At 42.5% G+C, this 15,439-nt stretch overlaps 1 protein-coding gene across 1 annotated transcript in view; it reads left to right on the top strand.

Annotated features, from left to right (window-relative positions):
- Neb (nebulin) overlaps positions 1 to 15,439 on the top strand; it is a 199,256-nt gene that overhangs the window by 59,428 nt on the left and 124,389 nt on the right. Inside the window, exons 41-54 of the mRNA XM_013517490.1 lie at positions 655 to 966; positions 1,655 to 1,861; positions 2,305 to 2,409; positions 2,559 to 2,666; positions 3,425 to 3,736; positions 4,747 to 4,953; positions 5,331 to 5,435; positions 6,399 to 6,506; positions 7,860 to 8,171; positions 8,287 to 8,493; positions 8,913 to 9,017; positions 10,080 to 10,187; positions 13,669 to 13,980; positions 14,181 to 14,384. Coding sequence (XP_013372944.1) covers positions 655 to 966; positions 1,655 to 1,861; positions 2,305 to 2,409; positions 2,559 to 2,666; positions 3,425 to 3,736; positions 4,747 to 4,953; positions 5,331 to 5,435; positions 6,399 to 6,506; positions 7,860 to 8,171; positions 8,287 to 8,493; positions 8,913 to 9,017; positions 10,080 to 10,187; positions 13,669 to 13,980; positions 14,181 to 14,384 — 2,712 coding nt within the window. The remainder of the gene's footprint in view (positions 1 to 654; positions 967 to 1,654; positions 1,862 to 2,304; positions 2,410 to 2,558; positions 2,667 to 3,424; positions 3,737 to 4,746; positions 4,954 to 5,330; positions 5,436 to 6,398; positions 6,507 to 7,859; positions 8,172 to 8,286; positions 8,494 to 8,912; positions 9,018 to 10,079; positions 10,188 to 13,668; positions 13,981 to 14,180; positions 14,385 to 15,439) is intronic.

Genomic DNA, 15,439 nt, shown 5'->3' with positions numbered 1-15,439 from the left:
AAAAAAAAAAAAAAAAGAAAAAGAAAAATATCCAGTGAAATAGGAGAAACTAGGAAGAGTCACAGAAAGAATAAGAGGATATTAGCTTTTGGTTTTTTACAATGCATGTTACATTTTGTCAATGAATTGAAAAAAGGGGGCTGGGGATTTAGCTCAGCAGCACAGTGCCTGCCTGGCAAGCGTGAGGTCATGAGTTCAATTCCTGGTACCGGAAGAAAAACAAAAAACAAACAACAACAAAAAAACAATGAATTAATAAAAATGCCTTTATAGGGTAGAAATTCATTAATTTCAATTCTTTATATTAGGATCTTGCTGAAATTACTTGTGGTTATGCAAATATTTTACAAGATAATGCAAGTAAGGGAAACGAGATAAAAAATACACATCAAGTGCTTAGTCAGCTTTTTAGGGACCTTCAAGCATATTCAGCGAATCCACTTATGAAAAGCTAGGTATAAACTACACATTAGTCCTTTCTTAATCATTCTCAGCATAGGTTTCAAGGCCATCAGTTACAATTACTTTGCTGGTTGTTTGTTTAAAACCCTAAACCAGTCCGGATGGTACCTAGATCCACACTGATCTGACTTTAGCTGTTATATGAATTCAAACTCCTGCCCTATCAAACTGCTGTCCTTTTCTCTCTCATAGTGCAAGTACAAAGAGGCTTACGAGAAAGCCAGAGGCAAGCAGATTGGATTTCTCAGTCTTCAGGATGACCCTAAGCTGGTTCACTACATGAATGTAGCGAAAATACAATCAGATCGTGAGTACAAGAAAGGGTACGAAGCCAGCAAGACCCGGTACCACACGCCTTTGGACATGTTTAGTGTGACCGCTGCCAAGAGGGCGCAGGAGGTTGCCACCAACACCAACTACAGACAGCCCTTCCACGGCTACACGCTCCTGCCGGACGCCTTGGGTGTGGAGCACTCCAGGAACGCCATGCAGATTCAGAGCGACGTAGGTTCCGCACAGGCTGCACGCAGAGTCCGGCATTTGTTTGTGTGGGTGGGAGGGAAGTGGAGAGCTGCCTGCTCCATCCTAAACCTGGCTCCCTGCTCTCCAGAGATCTGAAGAGTCAAGTTTTAGGACTTCATTTGTTTGAACAACATGTGAATATAAATGTGCACATATTTTAAACTTGGGAGCATATGATATAGTGTATGAAAATTTCAAAAGGTTAAGTATGTGATATATAATAACTTCCTAATGGAAAATTTGTTAACTTGCATTTCTTTCCTTAAAGAAATTCAATTTTTTGGCTGGGCATGGTGGCGCACGCCTGTAATCCCAGCACTCGGGAGGCTGAGGCAGGAGGATTGCTGCAAGTTTGAGGCCAGCCTGGGCTACAAAATGAGTTTGAGGCCAGCCTGAACTGCACAGTGAAACATGGTCTCAAAAAGACAAAAAAAAAAAAAAAAAAAGGCAATTGTTAAAGGAATTGTTAGAATTTTTTTATCTAAAACCACCACGTATACCATCATTTTCATAATCGTGATTTTTCTAAAAGCCCACAGAGAGTGCAAGGCGGGCTTTCTCTTCCTCCTTCTGCACTCGCCCCTCCTTCCTCCTGGATGATGAGTCATGTAGCCAGAGAAACTCAAGCCTTGCCCCTTTCTGGAGTGAAAATTCCTTTCTCGTTGTACAGAACCTCTACAAATCCGACTTCACCAACTGGATGAAAGGGATCGGCTGGGTCCCCATAGAGTCCTTGGAGGTGGAGAAGGCCAAGAAGGCGGGAGAGATTCTGAGTGAGAAGAAGTACCGCCAGCACCCCGAGAAGCTGAAGTTCACGTACGCCATGGACACAATGGAGCAGGCCCTGAACAAGAGTAACAAACTGAATATGGACAAGGTACAGCCGCCCGGCCGCCCCGCCAGGGCCCCCCGCGCACGCGGCCAGCAGGCCCGGCCCTGGCCTGCAGACTCCTTCGGCGTTCTCTTCTTCCTGGCGGCCACGCTGGTGGCCGCAGTGCTGGGAGGTCCAGTGTGCTTAGCGCTCTCTCTTACGCTGACTTTCGGCCATCTCTCCACCCCACACTAAGTGCAGTGTAACTACAGCTCCACACAGTGCTGCAGCGGGGGCCAAACAGCAGAGTTTGTTGCAGCGGGAGAGGGCTGCCTTATTGACTGTTCTTCCCGCTGTGTATTTGTTGTCCTCAGCCATTTTCCCATCTCCTCCATTTTCTAGTATCCGATTTAACCTCCTTCACCACAGAGATGAGAATCTCTGTTTCCTGTTAGTATGACGACAGACTGGCTCTGCTCTCAATCCCCTGCGTGACTTTCTTTTTGTAGAGACGCTACACTGAAAAATGGAACAAAGATAAGGCTACCATTCATGTCATGCCTGATACTCCAGACATTTTACTCTCCAGAGCAAACCAGATCACCATGAGTGATGTAAGTAGATCCGCAACAGAAGGTAGGGGAGAAGGTGGAGGGAACGAGTGCTTAGGAAATTGTCTTCTGCCTGACAGCCGCATTGGAGTCAGGTTCCCCGTTCAAGCCCAAGTCATGAAATGCTGCTTGTTTTCTGTTTCGTTATTTAGAAACTCTACAGAGCTGGCTGGGAAGAAGAAAAGAAGAAAGGCTACGACCTGAGGCCTGATGCCATCCCAATAAAGGCTGCGAGAGCCTCTAGAGACATCGCCAGTGACGTAAGCCCGTCCCCAGTCCTTCTTTAGGCGGTGCAAGGACAGCACGTGAGCCAAGCTTGTGTGTATTCGGGAGCCGGGGTCAGCTCCAGTCCGTCTGGGGGACATCAGGCCGCATAACCCACAAAATACCTCCCTTCACCCTCCAGTCAAGCCCAGGGGCCCTCTAATCGTATGTTCATTATTCAGTGTAAAAAGTGACCCGGTTTTGTTTTAGTAAGCTGATTTTTGAGTTTTGAAACCATGTGCAGACAGTTCTGCACAAATGTAAGGATGCAGTCTACACAGTTTACCCAGGACTACAACCAGGCCCCTTACTCACTCTAAAGAGGCACAATCGGCAGTCACGCCTGCAGCCTGTTCTGTGTTTAGATATTTGGGTAGAAAGAACCGCTTCCTCCATCGCCCTACACCAACTTATTTTTGTGTCTCTTTAACTCTGAGATTATTTTCTTTCCATGGACTCAAATACAGGGCACAATTGGAAGCATAAAGCCTTTTCCCTGGCTCTGGTGACCCCTCCCTGCCTAATTCTACTTTTTTTTTGTCTTTTTTTCTGGTACCAGGAATCGAACTCATGTCCTTGCGCTTGCCAGGCAGGCGCTTTGCCTCTGAGCTAAATCCCCAGCCCCCTCCCTGCCTAATTCTAGAGGAACCCAGGACTCCTTTACCAAGGCACCAAAGCCAGTGGCACCTAGTGAGTGATATTTGCTGGCTTTCCTTCTCCATTTCTATTGTTGTGTTTTCCGTTCTGTCTACAGTACAAATACAAGCAAGCCTATGAGCAAGCCAAAGGGAAGCACATCGGCTTCCGGAGCCTGGAGGACGACCCGAAGTTGGTGCACTTCATGCAGGTGGCCAAGATGCAGTCAGACCGGGAATACAAGAAGGGATACGAGAAATCCAAGACATCGTTCCACACCCCGGTGGACATGGTCAGCGTGGTGGCAGCCAAAAAGTCTCAGGAAGTGGCCACCAATGCCAACTACAGGAACATCATTCATACCTACAACATGCTCCCTGATGCCATGAGCTTTGAGCTGGCCAAGAATATGATGCAGATTCAGAGTGATGTAGGTGAAAGCTACAACGTTTAAGCAAATCATCAGTGACGCAGTAATGACATTTCAAAAGTCCTGAAAGAAATTCAGGGGCAGCTTCCTGGTTATGGTGTTCTACTCACTGCCTTACATAGAATTTAACTCTAAGAAAAGCAGATCTATGCAGGAAACTAAAGTCTTCCTTTCCACTTTAGTTTCTGTGAGCTGTTGTTGGATTTTGAATACAGCAACAAGTAAATGAAACTTGGTTTCAGGGAGGAGGTACTGAGGGACAGAAGTCTAGCAGAGGGGATCGGGTGATGAAAGGCTCCTGACAGGAATGAAAGTGAAGAAGCTCTGAAGCTCCGGCCCCTCTGGCCCAGTGAGCTTTCACCCCACTACCTCTGTCTTTGCAGCTGCCTGTTTTAGTGATCAAAGATTGAGGAGCTCATGACTAGACAGCTTTGGGGATGAATACAGCTGAAGAGGCTATCTGGTGCTAGGGAAAGTGAATTTAAATTACCCACCCAAAGCAGGCCACACTAAGTCAAGCCTACACTTCGCTGTGGGATGTGACAGTCAGCTCATGTTTGCCAGGGAGGTGCACCAGTGCCCAGTGAGAGTGACTGTGGTGCAGCTGCAGAGAGAAATGTCAGCTGAGCGGCAATGAAAGTGTGCACCAAGTCCCACTGAGGGTTCTGTCACGCCTGGGAGCATGTGGTGCTGGCCTGTGATCAGATTTACATAGAGAGAAACGGGGCTTCCAGAAGCTCCAAGGGAGCTGAGAAGTTTTGTAAGAGGCTCAGCATGGTCACCTTCACAAGGAGGTAATAGTCACACGGCAGAATAGTCTTTTTGGTATGTCTAGCACTTTCTCTTTATGAAGGCGTTAAGCAAAGCAAATCACAAAGACATTTCTGTGTATCTTTAATTTCTCATGCAAAAAATGTAAAAAGATACAGTGTTAGGAATAAAAATGTTTGAATTTGAATATGCTATTGGTTTGATTTCATCTCAATATTGAATCTTTTCCTTTTTGGCAGAATCAGTACAAAGCTGACTATGCTGACTTCATGAAGGGTATTGGCTGGCTCCCTCTGGGCTCCCTGGAAGCTGAGAAGAACAAGAAAGCCATGGAGATTATCAGCGAAAAGAAGTACCGGCAGCACCCAGACACTTTGAAGTATTCCACACTGATGGACTCCATGAACATGGTTTTGGCCCAGAATAATGCAAAAATTATGAATCAAGTAAGTTTTTCAATAATGTAGTGTTTCATGTACATCAGAGAGAATCCGGTCTCCCTTTTATTTAATCCATAGGTTTTGCTAACTCCGTTCCGAGGGATCATATTTGAGGTTTAGTTTGGAAAAGGGTCTAGAGTTTTAAACAGAAATAATTCCCAATTAGCGCCCCCTCCAATGTCCAGTGAGATCTGCCTCTCTGACTGACATCACAAAACCCATAGGGAGCCTTTCTTGGAAGGTGAGTCAGTCCCACTTGTGTAAGGTGCGGCTGAGTAGAAGTTTGTGACACTGAACCAGCAGGGTGCCTGCAGACAGCTCCATACACGTGCGCTGGGTGAGCTCCTTTTGAGATTTTAAATCCTGCCTGCATTTTCCCCTAGCACCTCTACAAACAAGCATGGGAAGCAGAGAAGACCAAAGTCCACATCATGCCTGACATCCCCGAGGTTATCTTGGCAAAGGCAAATGCAATTAACATGAGTAATGTAAGTACGGTTCCCCTGTGGGCATCTTTCCTTCCAGCTTGTTTGAACCAGTAAACACAAATTTTATTAATCAGTGTCTCTTTCAATTAGAAGTGCAAATGTTTAAAAAATAATAGCGGAATCCACAAATGAGAATGGTTCCCTTTCTAATGTCACTCTGCTGAGAGCTGGGCCTCTCAGTGGAGGTTGGGACAAGTAGTGAGGACCTTGAAGAGTGGTTGGATTTTGTTCTGGGGCAAGAATTCATCAAACTAAGAGGCTTGGAAGGAAGAGAAGGGCTTGTGGCCAGGAAGAAATGAAAATGAAATGAAAGCCTCAGGGGCCCCCTGTCAGAGAGTTCAGCTGTCACCCTTGATCCGATCCCAGGAAGGGGTTAAAGGAAAGGGAAGACAAACAGTTTGGAGAAACTGGGGCAAGCTCTACAACAAGGAATGCGGAACGCGTGTTAGAAAGTGCCTTCATGTTTTATTTCATGTCTTGTTCTTCTCAACCATAATTGCTAGGAAATCCTCTGATCCTTTTCTTTTCTTTGTTTGAATTCCATGGTGATTTGGAATTGCTGAATTTTTAAAATTGTAGAATCTGCATCTTTATATGATTAAAAGCGCCTGTTATAATTCAGTGAGGTTTTCCTTTGATAAATGAAGATGGCTGTACTTCGGTTTTCCTTTAACTTTTACTTGATGAAGTACATCAGTAAGAGTCCACTTCATACCCTTAGTGTATATTTATAATCTGATAAAGATCAGTACCTTTTACTTTTGCTGGTGGCTTCTTGATGTTTGAATCTGTATAGTTCCCCCCCAACACAATTATATTACTTATGAGAGCATTCAGCCCCTGACCTACCAACAAAGCCTTCGACCTGAAATAGAAAGAATGCCACAGAGCTAGTTTACTGTTCTAGAGTAAACCCGGGCTTTCCTGTGGAGACGAAAACTGTTGCCCCTGCTTCTTTCACAGAAACTCTACAAACTTTCTTTGGAAGAGTCTAAAAAGAAAGGCTACGACCTGAGGACAGACGCAATTCCTATCAAAGCCGCCAAGGCCTCACGAGATATCGCGAGTGATGTAAGTGTGAAGGAAGGCAGTTGCAGGTTTCCAGTCAAGTAGAATAATAACAGCTGAGTTCTGGAAGCACGAGTGGGTGAAAAGTGAAGAAAAAGCGCACCTGTGAGCAGTAACCTCCCTGGGTCCTGCGTCTGTGTCTTAGTCTTGTTTGGGTGTTTCCACTGGCATTTCTGAAAAAAACCCAGAATGCTGTGTAGTAACCCCATAGGTCTTAGCTCCCTGCCTCAGGAGACCTAGGTGAACTTACTTTGAACTCTGTCTCCAAAGCTAGGGCTTATAAAGCCCTTCTGGGTGACAGGCCTGTGCTGTTCTTGTCTCTGCCTCTTAGGATCTGACAAAACGTGTCCTGCGGGGTTGTGCTGGGGCTGCTGATCCTTTGGGCTTGTGACAGTGATTTTTAACTAATCAGAGATTTTGCAAACCAGTTGTTAAACCGTTTGTCGCGTAACATCAGCTGCGGTGGGAATATTTATACTACAGCAGTTGTCAAACACTACCAATCAGTGCCCTCGCCCCACCCGGAGAAAGCCAGTGCAACACTGTCACAACATGTCTCTTGTAAGAAACTTCATTCGTTCACTTGGTTCTTTCCGCCAGAAGTTCACTCCCACCAGCACGTAATGCCTGGGGTGACGGAAGGAGCAGACCTCAGTCCTCGCTTTCTTGCTCCTCCCAGCTGTACTTTCCTCTTCCGTTTCTGGGTTCACTCTCCTTACCCACATAGCACCTCCACGCCCCTCAGTGTCCCGAGAAGGCTCCTCCACGACACTGACTTTGCCTTCTCCGGCTCCTCCTTCACGAGGCGATAGGCAGAATGAGAAATGTTCCAGGGATCATGATCTCCCCTCAACAGAGCTTGAGGTGCTAAATATTAAAAATGTCTTCCAAATTATGTCAGTTTAGAGACCCTTAAAAGTAATGGAGTTCCACAAATATCAAGCTACTCTAAAATTATACTGTGTATTTTATACTTGAACCCGTTCTCATCAGCAAATGACTGGCTGGCTGATTGCTCAGAGTAGTATTAAAACCCTTAGCTCACCTGTTAGTTTCTGTATTCTTATTTTTATAGTAACAGTGCATGCATCAGTCAGTGAGCACAGCACAGGGTCGTAATCTCTGGGTTCTAATCTTAGTCATTTCAGCAGGTCACACACCTCAGATTTCAGACTGTCATCATCTATAACATGGGGCAGTCATGGGAATTGTGCTGTTTACCTTACAAAGTATAGTTGTAAGAGTCAAATTACAAAGGTCAACGTTCAGAACATGCTTTGTTTACTGCAGTGCTCTGTATGAGTCGCTTTCAGTCAAGAGAATGGCTGCTTACACATATTCGCATTTCCTTCACAGTATAAATATAAGTACAATTATGAGAAGGAGAAGGGAAGAATGGTTGGTTTCCGCAGCCTTGAGGATGACCCCAAACTAGTCCACTCCATGCAAGTGGCTAAGATGCAATCTGATCGCGAATACAAGAAGAACTACGAGAAGACAAAGACCAGCTACCATACCCCCGCCGACATGCTCAGTGTCACGGCCGCAAAGGACGCCCAAGCCAACATCACCAACACAAACTACAAGCACCTGATTCACAAGTACATCCTCCTGCCCGATGCGATGAACCTTGAGCTGACCAGGAACATGAATCGCATACAGAGCGACGTAAGGCTGTCCTCCACTGGGCGATACGGTTGGCATGGGAAGGGAGAGCGCAGTCCTACATGCCCCAATTTTGCGTTTAAACTGAGGAGATAGAGTTTGTCTTTTCTCTTTATAGAACGAATATAAGCAAGACTACAATGAGTGGTATAAAGGCCTTGGCTGGAGCCCGGCTGGTTCCCTAGAAGTGGAGAAGGCCAAGAAAGCCACGGAGTATGCCAGTGATCAGAAATACCGCCAGCATCCGAGCAACTTCCAGTTCAAGAAGCTGACTGACTCCATGGACATGGTGCTGGCCAAGCAGAATGCGCACACCATGAACAAGGTAGGAGAGCTTCCTTTCCCTGAGGCTCTCGCAGGAGGAAAGTGCTAAGGAAATTCTGCTCAGGTCCACCACCTCCAGGCAGAGGCAGACAGTTCCAGAGCCTCTCCCTGTACCATTTTCTCATGCCCATCTCTTCTACTTCCTTCCCTTGCCCTTTTAGTTGGGGTAGAAATTACTTTGAATCTTTAGTGATTACATGTGAACTACTTTCAATCCATTCTAGCTGATGAAAAATACCTGAAACAATATTTTTAAAATCTGAGTTTGTTTTTTAAATATCTCTTCTGAATCATATCTTACTTTAATTTGTATTCACTGTTTCAAATTGAATGTATTTAAGTACTCCTTGTATTTATTTTTCCTGCTTCTCCTAAACAGTTATCAGACTTGAAGTATCTCCTTTTTTTCCCACTTTCTAGCATTTATACACTGTTGATTGGAATAATGATAAGACCAAGATTCATGTGATGCCCGATACACCAGATATTTTACAAGCCAAGCAGAACCAAACACTCTATAGTCAGGTAAAAGTATATGAATATTACTTTTGTGTTTTGTCATAAAACTTAAGAAACTTATAGAATGATTTTGTAATAAACAAATGATGCAAGTGCCACAGCAAAAACAGAAGTGAATGACTGTAATGGCTTAGCCTAGGGAGACTGCAGAGTGTAGCGAAGAGTGAGGGCTTTGGCTGGGCTGGGTGCACCAAGGAGACAGACACTGCATCCATTTCATTTATCTCTATGCTCACTGTGCTTGGTACAAAGTAGGAAATCGACAAATGTTGAAATAAAAAAAATTACATCAGACAAACTTGGTATGAGTGTTGGCTTTGATATTTAAAATTGCATATACTGGGCAAACTCTCTACCTGTCTAAACCTCAGCTTGCTCACTCCTAAGACTAGGACCACAGAAGTCCTATGACATTGGGTTGCTGTAAGGGCCAGGTGAGAAATTTCATGTGAGGCTCTGAGCACGGTACCTGGCACGGGGCAGTACAGGATGACTATTTGCTGATTTTGTTAGTACTAGTTTTCACTCAGAAAAACTAACTCTCTTTCATCCTTTACTTTTTTCACTTAGATAGAATATTGTGTTTGTGTCTGCAATAGTGAAGAGTAAAGTTAACAGGGGGCAGAATAGTACCTGTTACTTCTTTTTTTTTTTTTTTGTTTTTGTTTTTGTTTTTGTTTTTGTTTTTGTTTTTCTCCGGTACCGGGAACCGAACCCACAACCTTGCGCATGCTAGGCAGGTGCTTTTGCCACTGAGCTAAATCCCCAGCCCCAGTACCTGTTACTTCTGATATGACCACATTGTTGCTGAACAGTGAAGACCATGTTGAAATACAGCAGAGAGGGTCTCAGAGCCAGAATTAAAACAAAAATGAAGCTGGTCGCATGATACTAAGTCAGAATTTTCTCAGATCTACTAAAACATCTGTTTTGTTTTCATCCATATCTTTAGAGATGTGCTGGATGATGTTAGAACCTGATATTTACTTTCTACTTAAACTTTTGCTTAATAATGTTACGATTTTTAATATAGAAGGAAGAATGCCAATGAATTTCTTTAATTTTTAGAAACTCTATAAACTTGGATGGGAAGAAGCTTTGAAGAAAGGCTACGATCTCCCAGTTGATGCAATTTCCGTGCAGCTGGCCAAGACATCAAGGGACATCGCTAGTGATGTAAGTACTTGTTTGAGTTGTATAAAGATGTAAGTTTATCCAAATCAGGTGACTTAGTGTTGGAAACTATTTCTATAGATAAACTTTACTTTTGGTGTTCCCTTTGTCTTCTTCCACCCCCTTTACTTATCCAGAAGACACTCTTCTTTGTCCCTATTTGAACATCAAAAGTGCCAGATAATGAATCAACCTCCACAACCCGTGCCATATTTGGGAACTAACTGTTCAGTACTTTTTGTTTAGCCCTCCCTGCTGTATTAGTCAGCTTTCCATGGCTGTGACAAAATACCTTAGGAAATTAACTTAAAGGAGGAAAGGTCTGTTTTGGCTCCTGACTTTCAGAGGCTTCAGAGTCCATGGTCCCTTGGTGGTGTTGCTTCTGGGCCCATGGTCACGCGGAGCATCATGGCAGGGAACATGAGGTCGAACAAAGCAACTCACTGCATGGCACATAAGAGACAGAGAGAGGGAGGAAGGGGAGGAGCAAGTGAGAAGGAGAGCATGATTTTACAGCAAAGCTGCTCTTCCAAACTCACTGCGGCGTGAAGCCACCAGGCTTGACGAGATCAGTGCCTTCGTGATTCAGGCCCCTTGGGGAGGCCCCAGCTCTGAACACTGCTGCACTGCAGACCAACCCTTGAACATGTGAGCCGTTCCAGATCCGAACCATAATGCTCGCACTCACATAATTATAGGAAACTGGCTTGGGGTGTGGAAAATCCAGAAATGCTCAGGTGCTTAGATTCATGATCTAGGGGTCCCAACTCCCCTTTCTGTTGCATGTCTGGTCCAAAGTTCACAGAACAAGGACCCTTGTGCTCCAGAAGGCAGAATCAGTTATGATGCAAAGGGTAGTGTATACCTCTGGGGAGGAAACTAGCTATGGCCCTTTCTGAGTAATTACATTTTAGTAAATATTACATTTCATGTTCTGCCTAGACATGACCATATTGTTTAGTTGATCCCAAAAGTTAACCAGAAAAAATATCAGAGGATCTTAGGGAACACAACTTCTTAATCAAAATCTTTAAAACAATGACACAACAAGGATTTGGTTCAATATACACAGTGGAGAGAGTGCCTGAAGACAGGACCTGACAATAAATTCTAAGGGTACAAAGAGAGATTCTTTCTAACTCAATTACTGCATTTGAGAAATACTGAAAAATTAATTTGATGATATATTATTGTTCACGCTCTGGCTTGCAGGTCAATATCTCACTAAAACAAACCAATGTCATGGTGGAGCTAAAGCAATAATGGTTGATGTTCCCTGGAAAGTAAATTCATTTTTCATTTAGCATTGTATGCTAAAGATTGTTTAGGAACTGAAGAACCAGCGCCAGTAATTTATAAACAAATTATTTCAAATTTCCTTCTGATGCTATCAGTTAGAACCTACCTTAAAATTAAATTAACTGTAAGTGAACTTTCCCACCATTGTAGAGACTGTATTTCTTCTCAGTTTTAAATGGTTCTTGTGTCTATGAAAGTGCAGAAAATTAGAGCTATTTTTGAATATAATTTAATAACTTAGAATAATAGAATTTAGAGTTAGAAAATAAGACAAAGTTATTTAACCTAGTCTTTACTCACATCCTACCTTCTCTCCACCTCCAACAGTCTGTGGCCATGTAAATATCTACAGATTTAAGAATTTAGGGTTTTTCCTTGTTGGGCCATCTCTGACTGTCATTATATACTTCCTTATTGCAACCTTAAATACTGTACTAAAGCTCTAGCCCACTATTCTAGAACATCACAAAGTGGCTTCTTTCTACATCATATCTCTTCAAGCATTTCTAGTTCCTTATTTGTTTTGGCTTTAGTTTTTTAAGTTCTTTAATCTGATTCTGTTTTCTTAAAACTTCTTTTAAATTTTTCAAAATTTAATGTTGTCTGGTTGACATGGGAGGCCAGAGTAAAAGAGCTTCTGGTGGGTATTTATATGCACTCTACATAGAATTTATGGTAATACTTTGTACTGAGATAGGGTATGGTATGTAGTCCAGCCTGGCCTTGAACTCACCATGAAGCCCTGGCAGTCTTTGAACTCAGTCCACCTGCCTCAGCCTCTTGTGTGCTGGGATTACAAGCATGTACCACTCTGCCCAGCTTGCACTGCTTTTTTCTAAACCATTTTGTCAGATTGTCCATATTGAGGGTATAGTCAAAATCCTAAGTAGCTTTAAGATGCATAAATAGGAATTTGAGTATCATGAAGTAGTGGAAACTATTTCTCAAGCTATAATACATATTTAGTGCCTAACGTCAAATAAACTCCATTACGTTTATTATTTTTGCCCTCCAGTACAAATGTTATTTTCACATTGAACCCAAATATGTCACTATTATTCTCTTGAATTTATATAGTTCATTTTTATCCATTTGGTACTATAGTGAGCTCTTGTAGGATTTTATTTCTCATTAACATATTTCAGTTAATATGTTTATGCCATTGTGGCTAAGACAGAGACAGAGATCCCAAGCAAAACACAATTGTATGACATATGACAGACCTCTAAAAATCCTGCAATTGAATAAAGTAATCTACAGTTTTAGGCTTATTCATAAAGTCATGTACTTTCTTAATTTTTCTACCATTCAGCCCGTATTTTCCCCATGAGATTATCATTCCTGTAAAGAAAATTCTGAGATTAATAATATCCCTTAGTTATTGCAGGCTGATCAGGTCCACAGTCTCCCAAAGGAGTGCATGGTGAAGGCTAAATAAAAAGAGGCAAATGGAGTGATTTCAGGGCTCTGGGAGAATCAAAGTCCTCTCACAGAATTAGAGATTCTCTTAGGACTAAGACCAAAACCTTCTCTGGATGGCCCATATTTATTTGGTTATCAGAAGAAGGGAGGGGAGTACTCAAGAAGGGCAGAACCACTCAAGGATTTCTCCAAGTAAGGTATTAAGTTAATCCATCCAGGAGTGAGATGTCTGAGGCTACAGTCTTTATCTGGTTGAGATGGATCCAGGTGTCCTTGGCTGTGATCTTCTTATCCTTTGGAGCTTTCTGGCTTCATCAGCCATTACAGGCCTCAGTAGGGATCAGTAACTCACAGAGGTTCACTTACTATGAGTCCACTGCCCATCTCCAGACAAGGAGCCTAGGCCTTGGACAGACTCACAAGTAAACACGGAAAGCCAATTGGTTAATTTAAGTCCTGCTCAGGGCTGCTTCATAGTGGTCTCCATCAGAAAACAGCAGGACTTTATTAAATGCTATCCTAAACTCAGCATACACAGTTTCTAGCACATCCAAGAATATGCTTAAGCCTCTAATTGAACTAAATTCTCCTGATAACTTCTCTTGATACTCAGCTACCTTGTGTTGTTTGGAAGATTCTGCTTAAATAGGTGTTACTTAAACTAGATATACTTTCTCCTATTTGTTTGGAAAACAAATATGAAAACAAAGCAAACTGACCTTTGCTTCTGTTACTAAAAGAACCATGTTTCCTCCAATTTCAGTTTAAATATAAACAAGGCTACCGGAAGCAGCTTGGACACCATATTGGATTCCGGAGTTTGCAAGATGACCCAAAACTTGTATTGTCTATGAACGTAGCCAAAATGCAGAGTGAAAGGGAGTATAAGAAAGACTTTGAGAAGTGGAAAACCAAGTACACAAGTCCTGTGGACATGCTGGGTGTGGTGCTGGCCAAGAAATGTCAGGCCTTGGTTAGCGATGTGGACTACAAGCACTACTTACATCAGTGGACCTGTCTGCCCGATCAGAATGACGTTACCCAAGCTAAAAAAGTGTATGAGCTGCAGAGTGAGGTCAGTATCTATTAAATCCAATGGTTTACATATTAATTCATATTCTACATTAGTGGTTATTTAATAATAGAAAAACAAAAATGCAAAAGAAGAATTATCATTGAAGATCTAGAATGCACCTGCTTGCTATACCTAGAATCCCTTAAGGGAAGGGTGCAGGGAAGGGTGGGACTTTGATGGCTTGCTTTGTCCTTTCACAGAATTTGTATAAGTCTGACCTTGAATGGCTCAAAGGCATAGGATGGAGCCCCCTGGGTTCTTTGGAAGCAGAGAAGAATAAGCGGGCTTCGGAAATCATCAGTGAAAAGAAATATCGTCAGCCTCCAGACAAAAACAAGTTTACCAGCATTCCTGACGCCATGGACATAGTTCTGGCAAAGACAAATGCCAAAAACAGGAGTGATGTGAGTAGTTCTTTAGAAATCAGGGAAACAGACTGTGGTGCCTGCTACCTGAGTCGCTCAATAGCGTTTGCTTGCTGAGTGAGTCAACAGCAAACAGTACACTGTGTGCCCCAGCAAAATGCTTTGTATTGGCTTGCTTTATTTGAATTGGCAACGACCCTACACTGAATAATATAAAACTACTTTAGTATTAATTTTAGTCACCCAATACTTGCTTATTTATTTAACCAGAATGTAATGAAAAAGTTACTGAACATACATTTTTTTTCTTTGAAGTTTGAACTCATTAAAGACCTAGATTTCTTTGTCAGAATAGACAGAGTTTATGCAGGGCAGAGATTCAAAGTACCTTGCAAAAGCACAGTGGAAAGGTTATGAAGAGGGCGTTTTCTGACAAATGCTCAAAATGCGTATCATGCCGTATTAAGATAAATTGGTAATACTATAGTACAGTAAGTAAGTATATTTTTCATTTTTAACTTGTTTCTTTCTCCAGCACTGGTATCAGTGCTTGATATATAATAGGTGTTCAATAAGTATTTATTGAATAAAATAAACGAGAGGTAACAGTGCGGAATAATTTTTTTGTTTTGTTTTGTTTTGTTTACGGTACCGGGAATCGAACTCATGACTTTGCGCTTGCCAGGCAGGCGCTGTGCCGCTGAGCTAAATCCCCAGCCGCAGAATGATCTTATACAGAGAAGGAAATGATTACTTAGCATTACTAAAAACCTAACCCTGAATACTATGGAGAGTTGAATTATGTGCTCTGAGATTCTGGAACTCGGATAAGAAAGTTTAAATATGTAATAGCCATCTTCATCTTAGGAGGGTGTAACTATACATACTGTGTATACGATGCTCTAAATTTTACATAAATAGATGAAGAGATTTGTGTGATATGGATAAGCCCGTAATCAGTTTATACGCAGTAAGCACTGGTAGACTGGTTCTTCCTACCCAGCCTGAGCAGATGTTGCTGTTTTGTTTCTAAGTTATAGTAAATGCTGACCTGCAAGCTTCATTATCAACATCCAAGTATGCATTTTTTTTGT

Source organism: Chinchilla lanigera, unplaced genomic scaffold, assembly GCF_000276665.1.
Source record: "Chinchilla lanigera isolate Chin_1 unplaced genomic scaffold, ChiLan1.0 scaffold00039, whole genome shotgun sequence".
Taxonomy (NCBI): Eukaryota; Metazoa; Chordata; class Mammalia; order Rodentia; family Chinchillidae; genus Chinchilla; species Chinchilla lanigera.
This window is presented reverse-complemented; position numbering and strand designations above follow the sequence as displayed.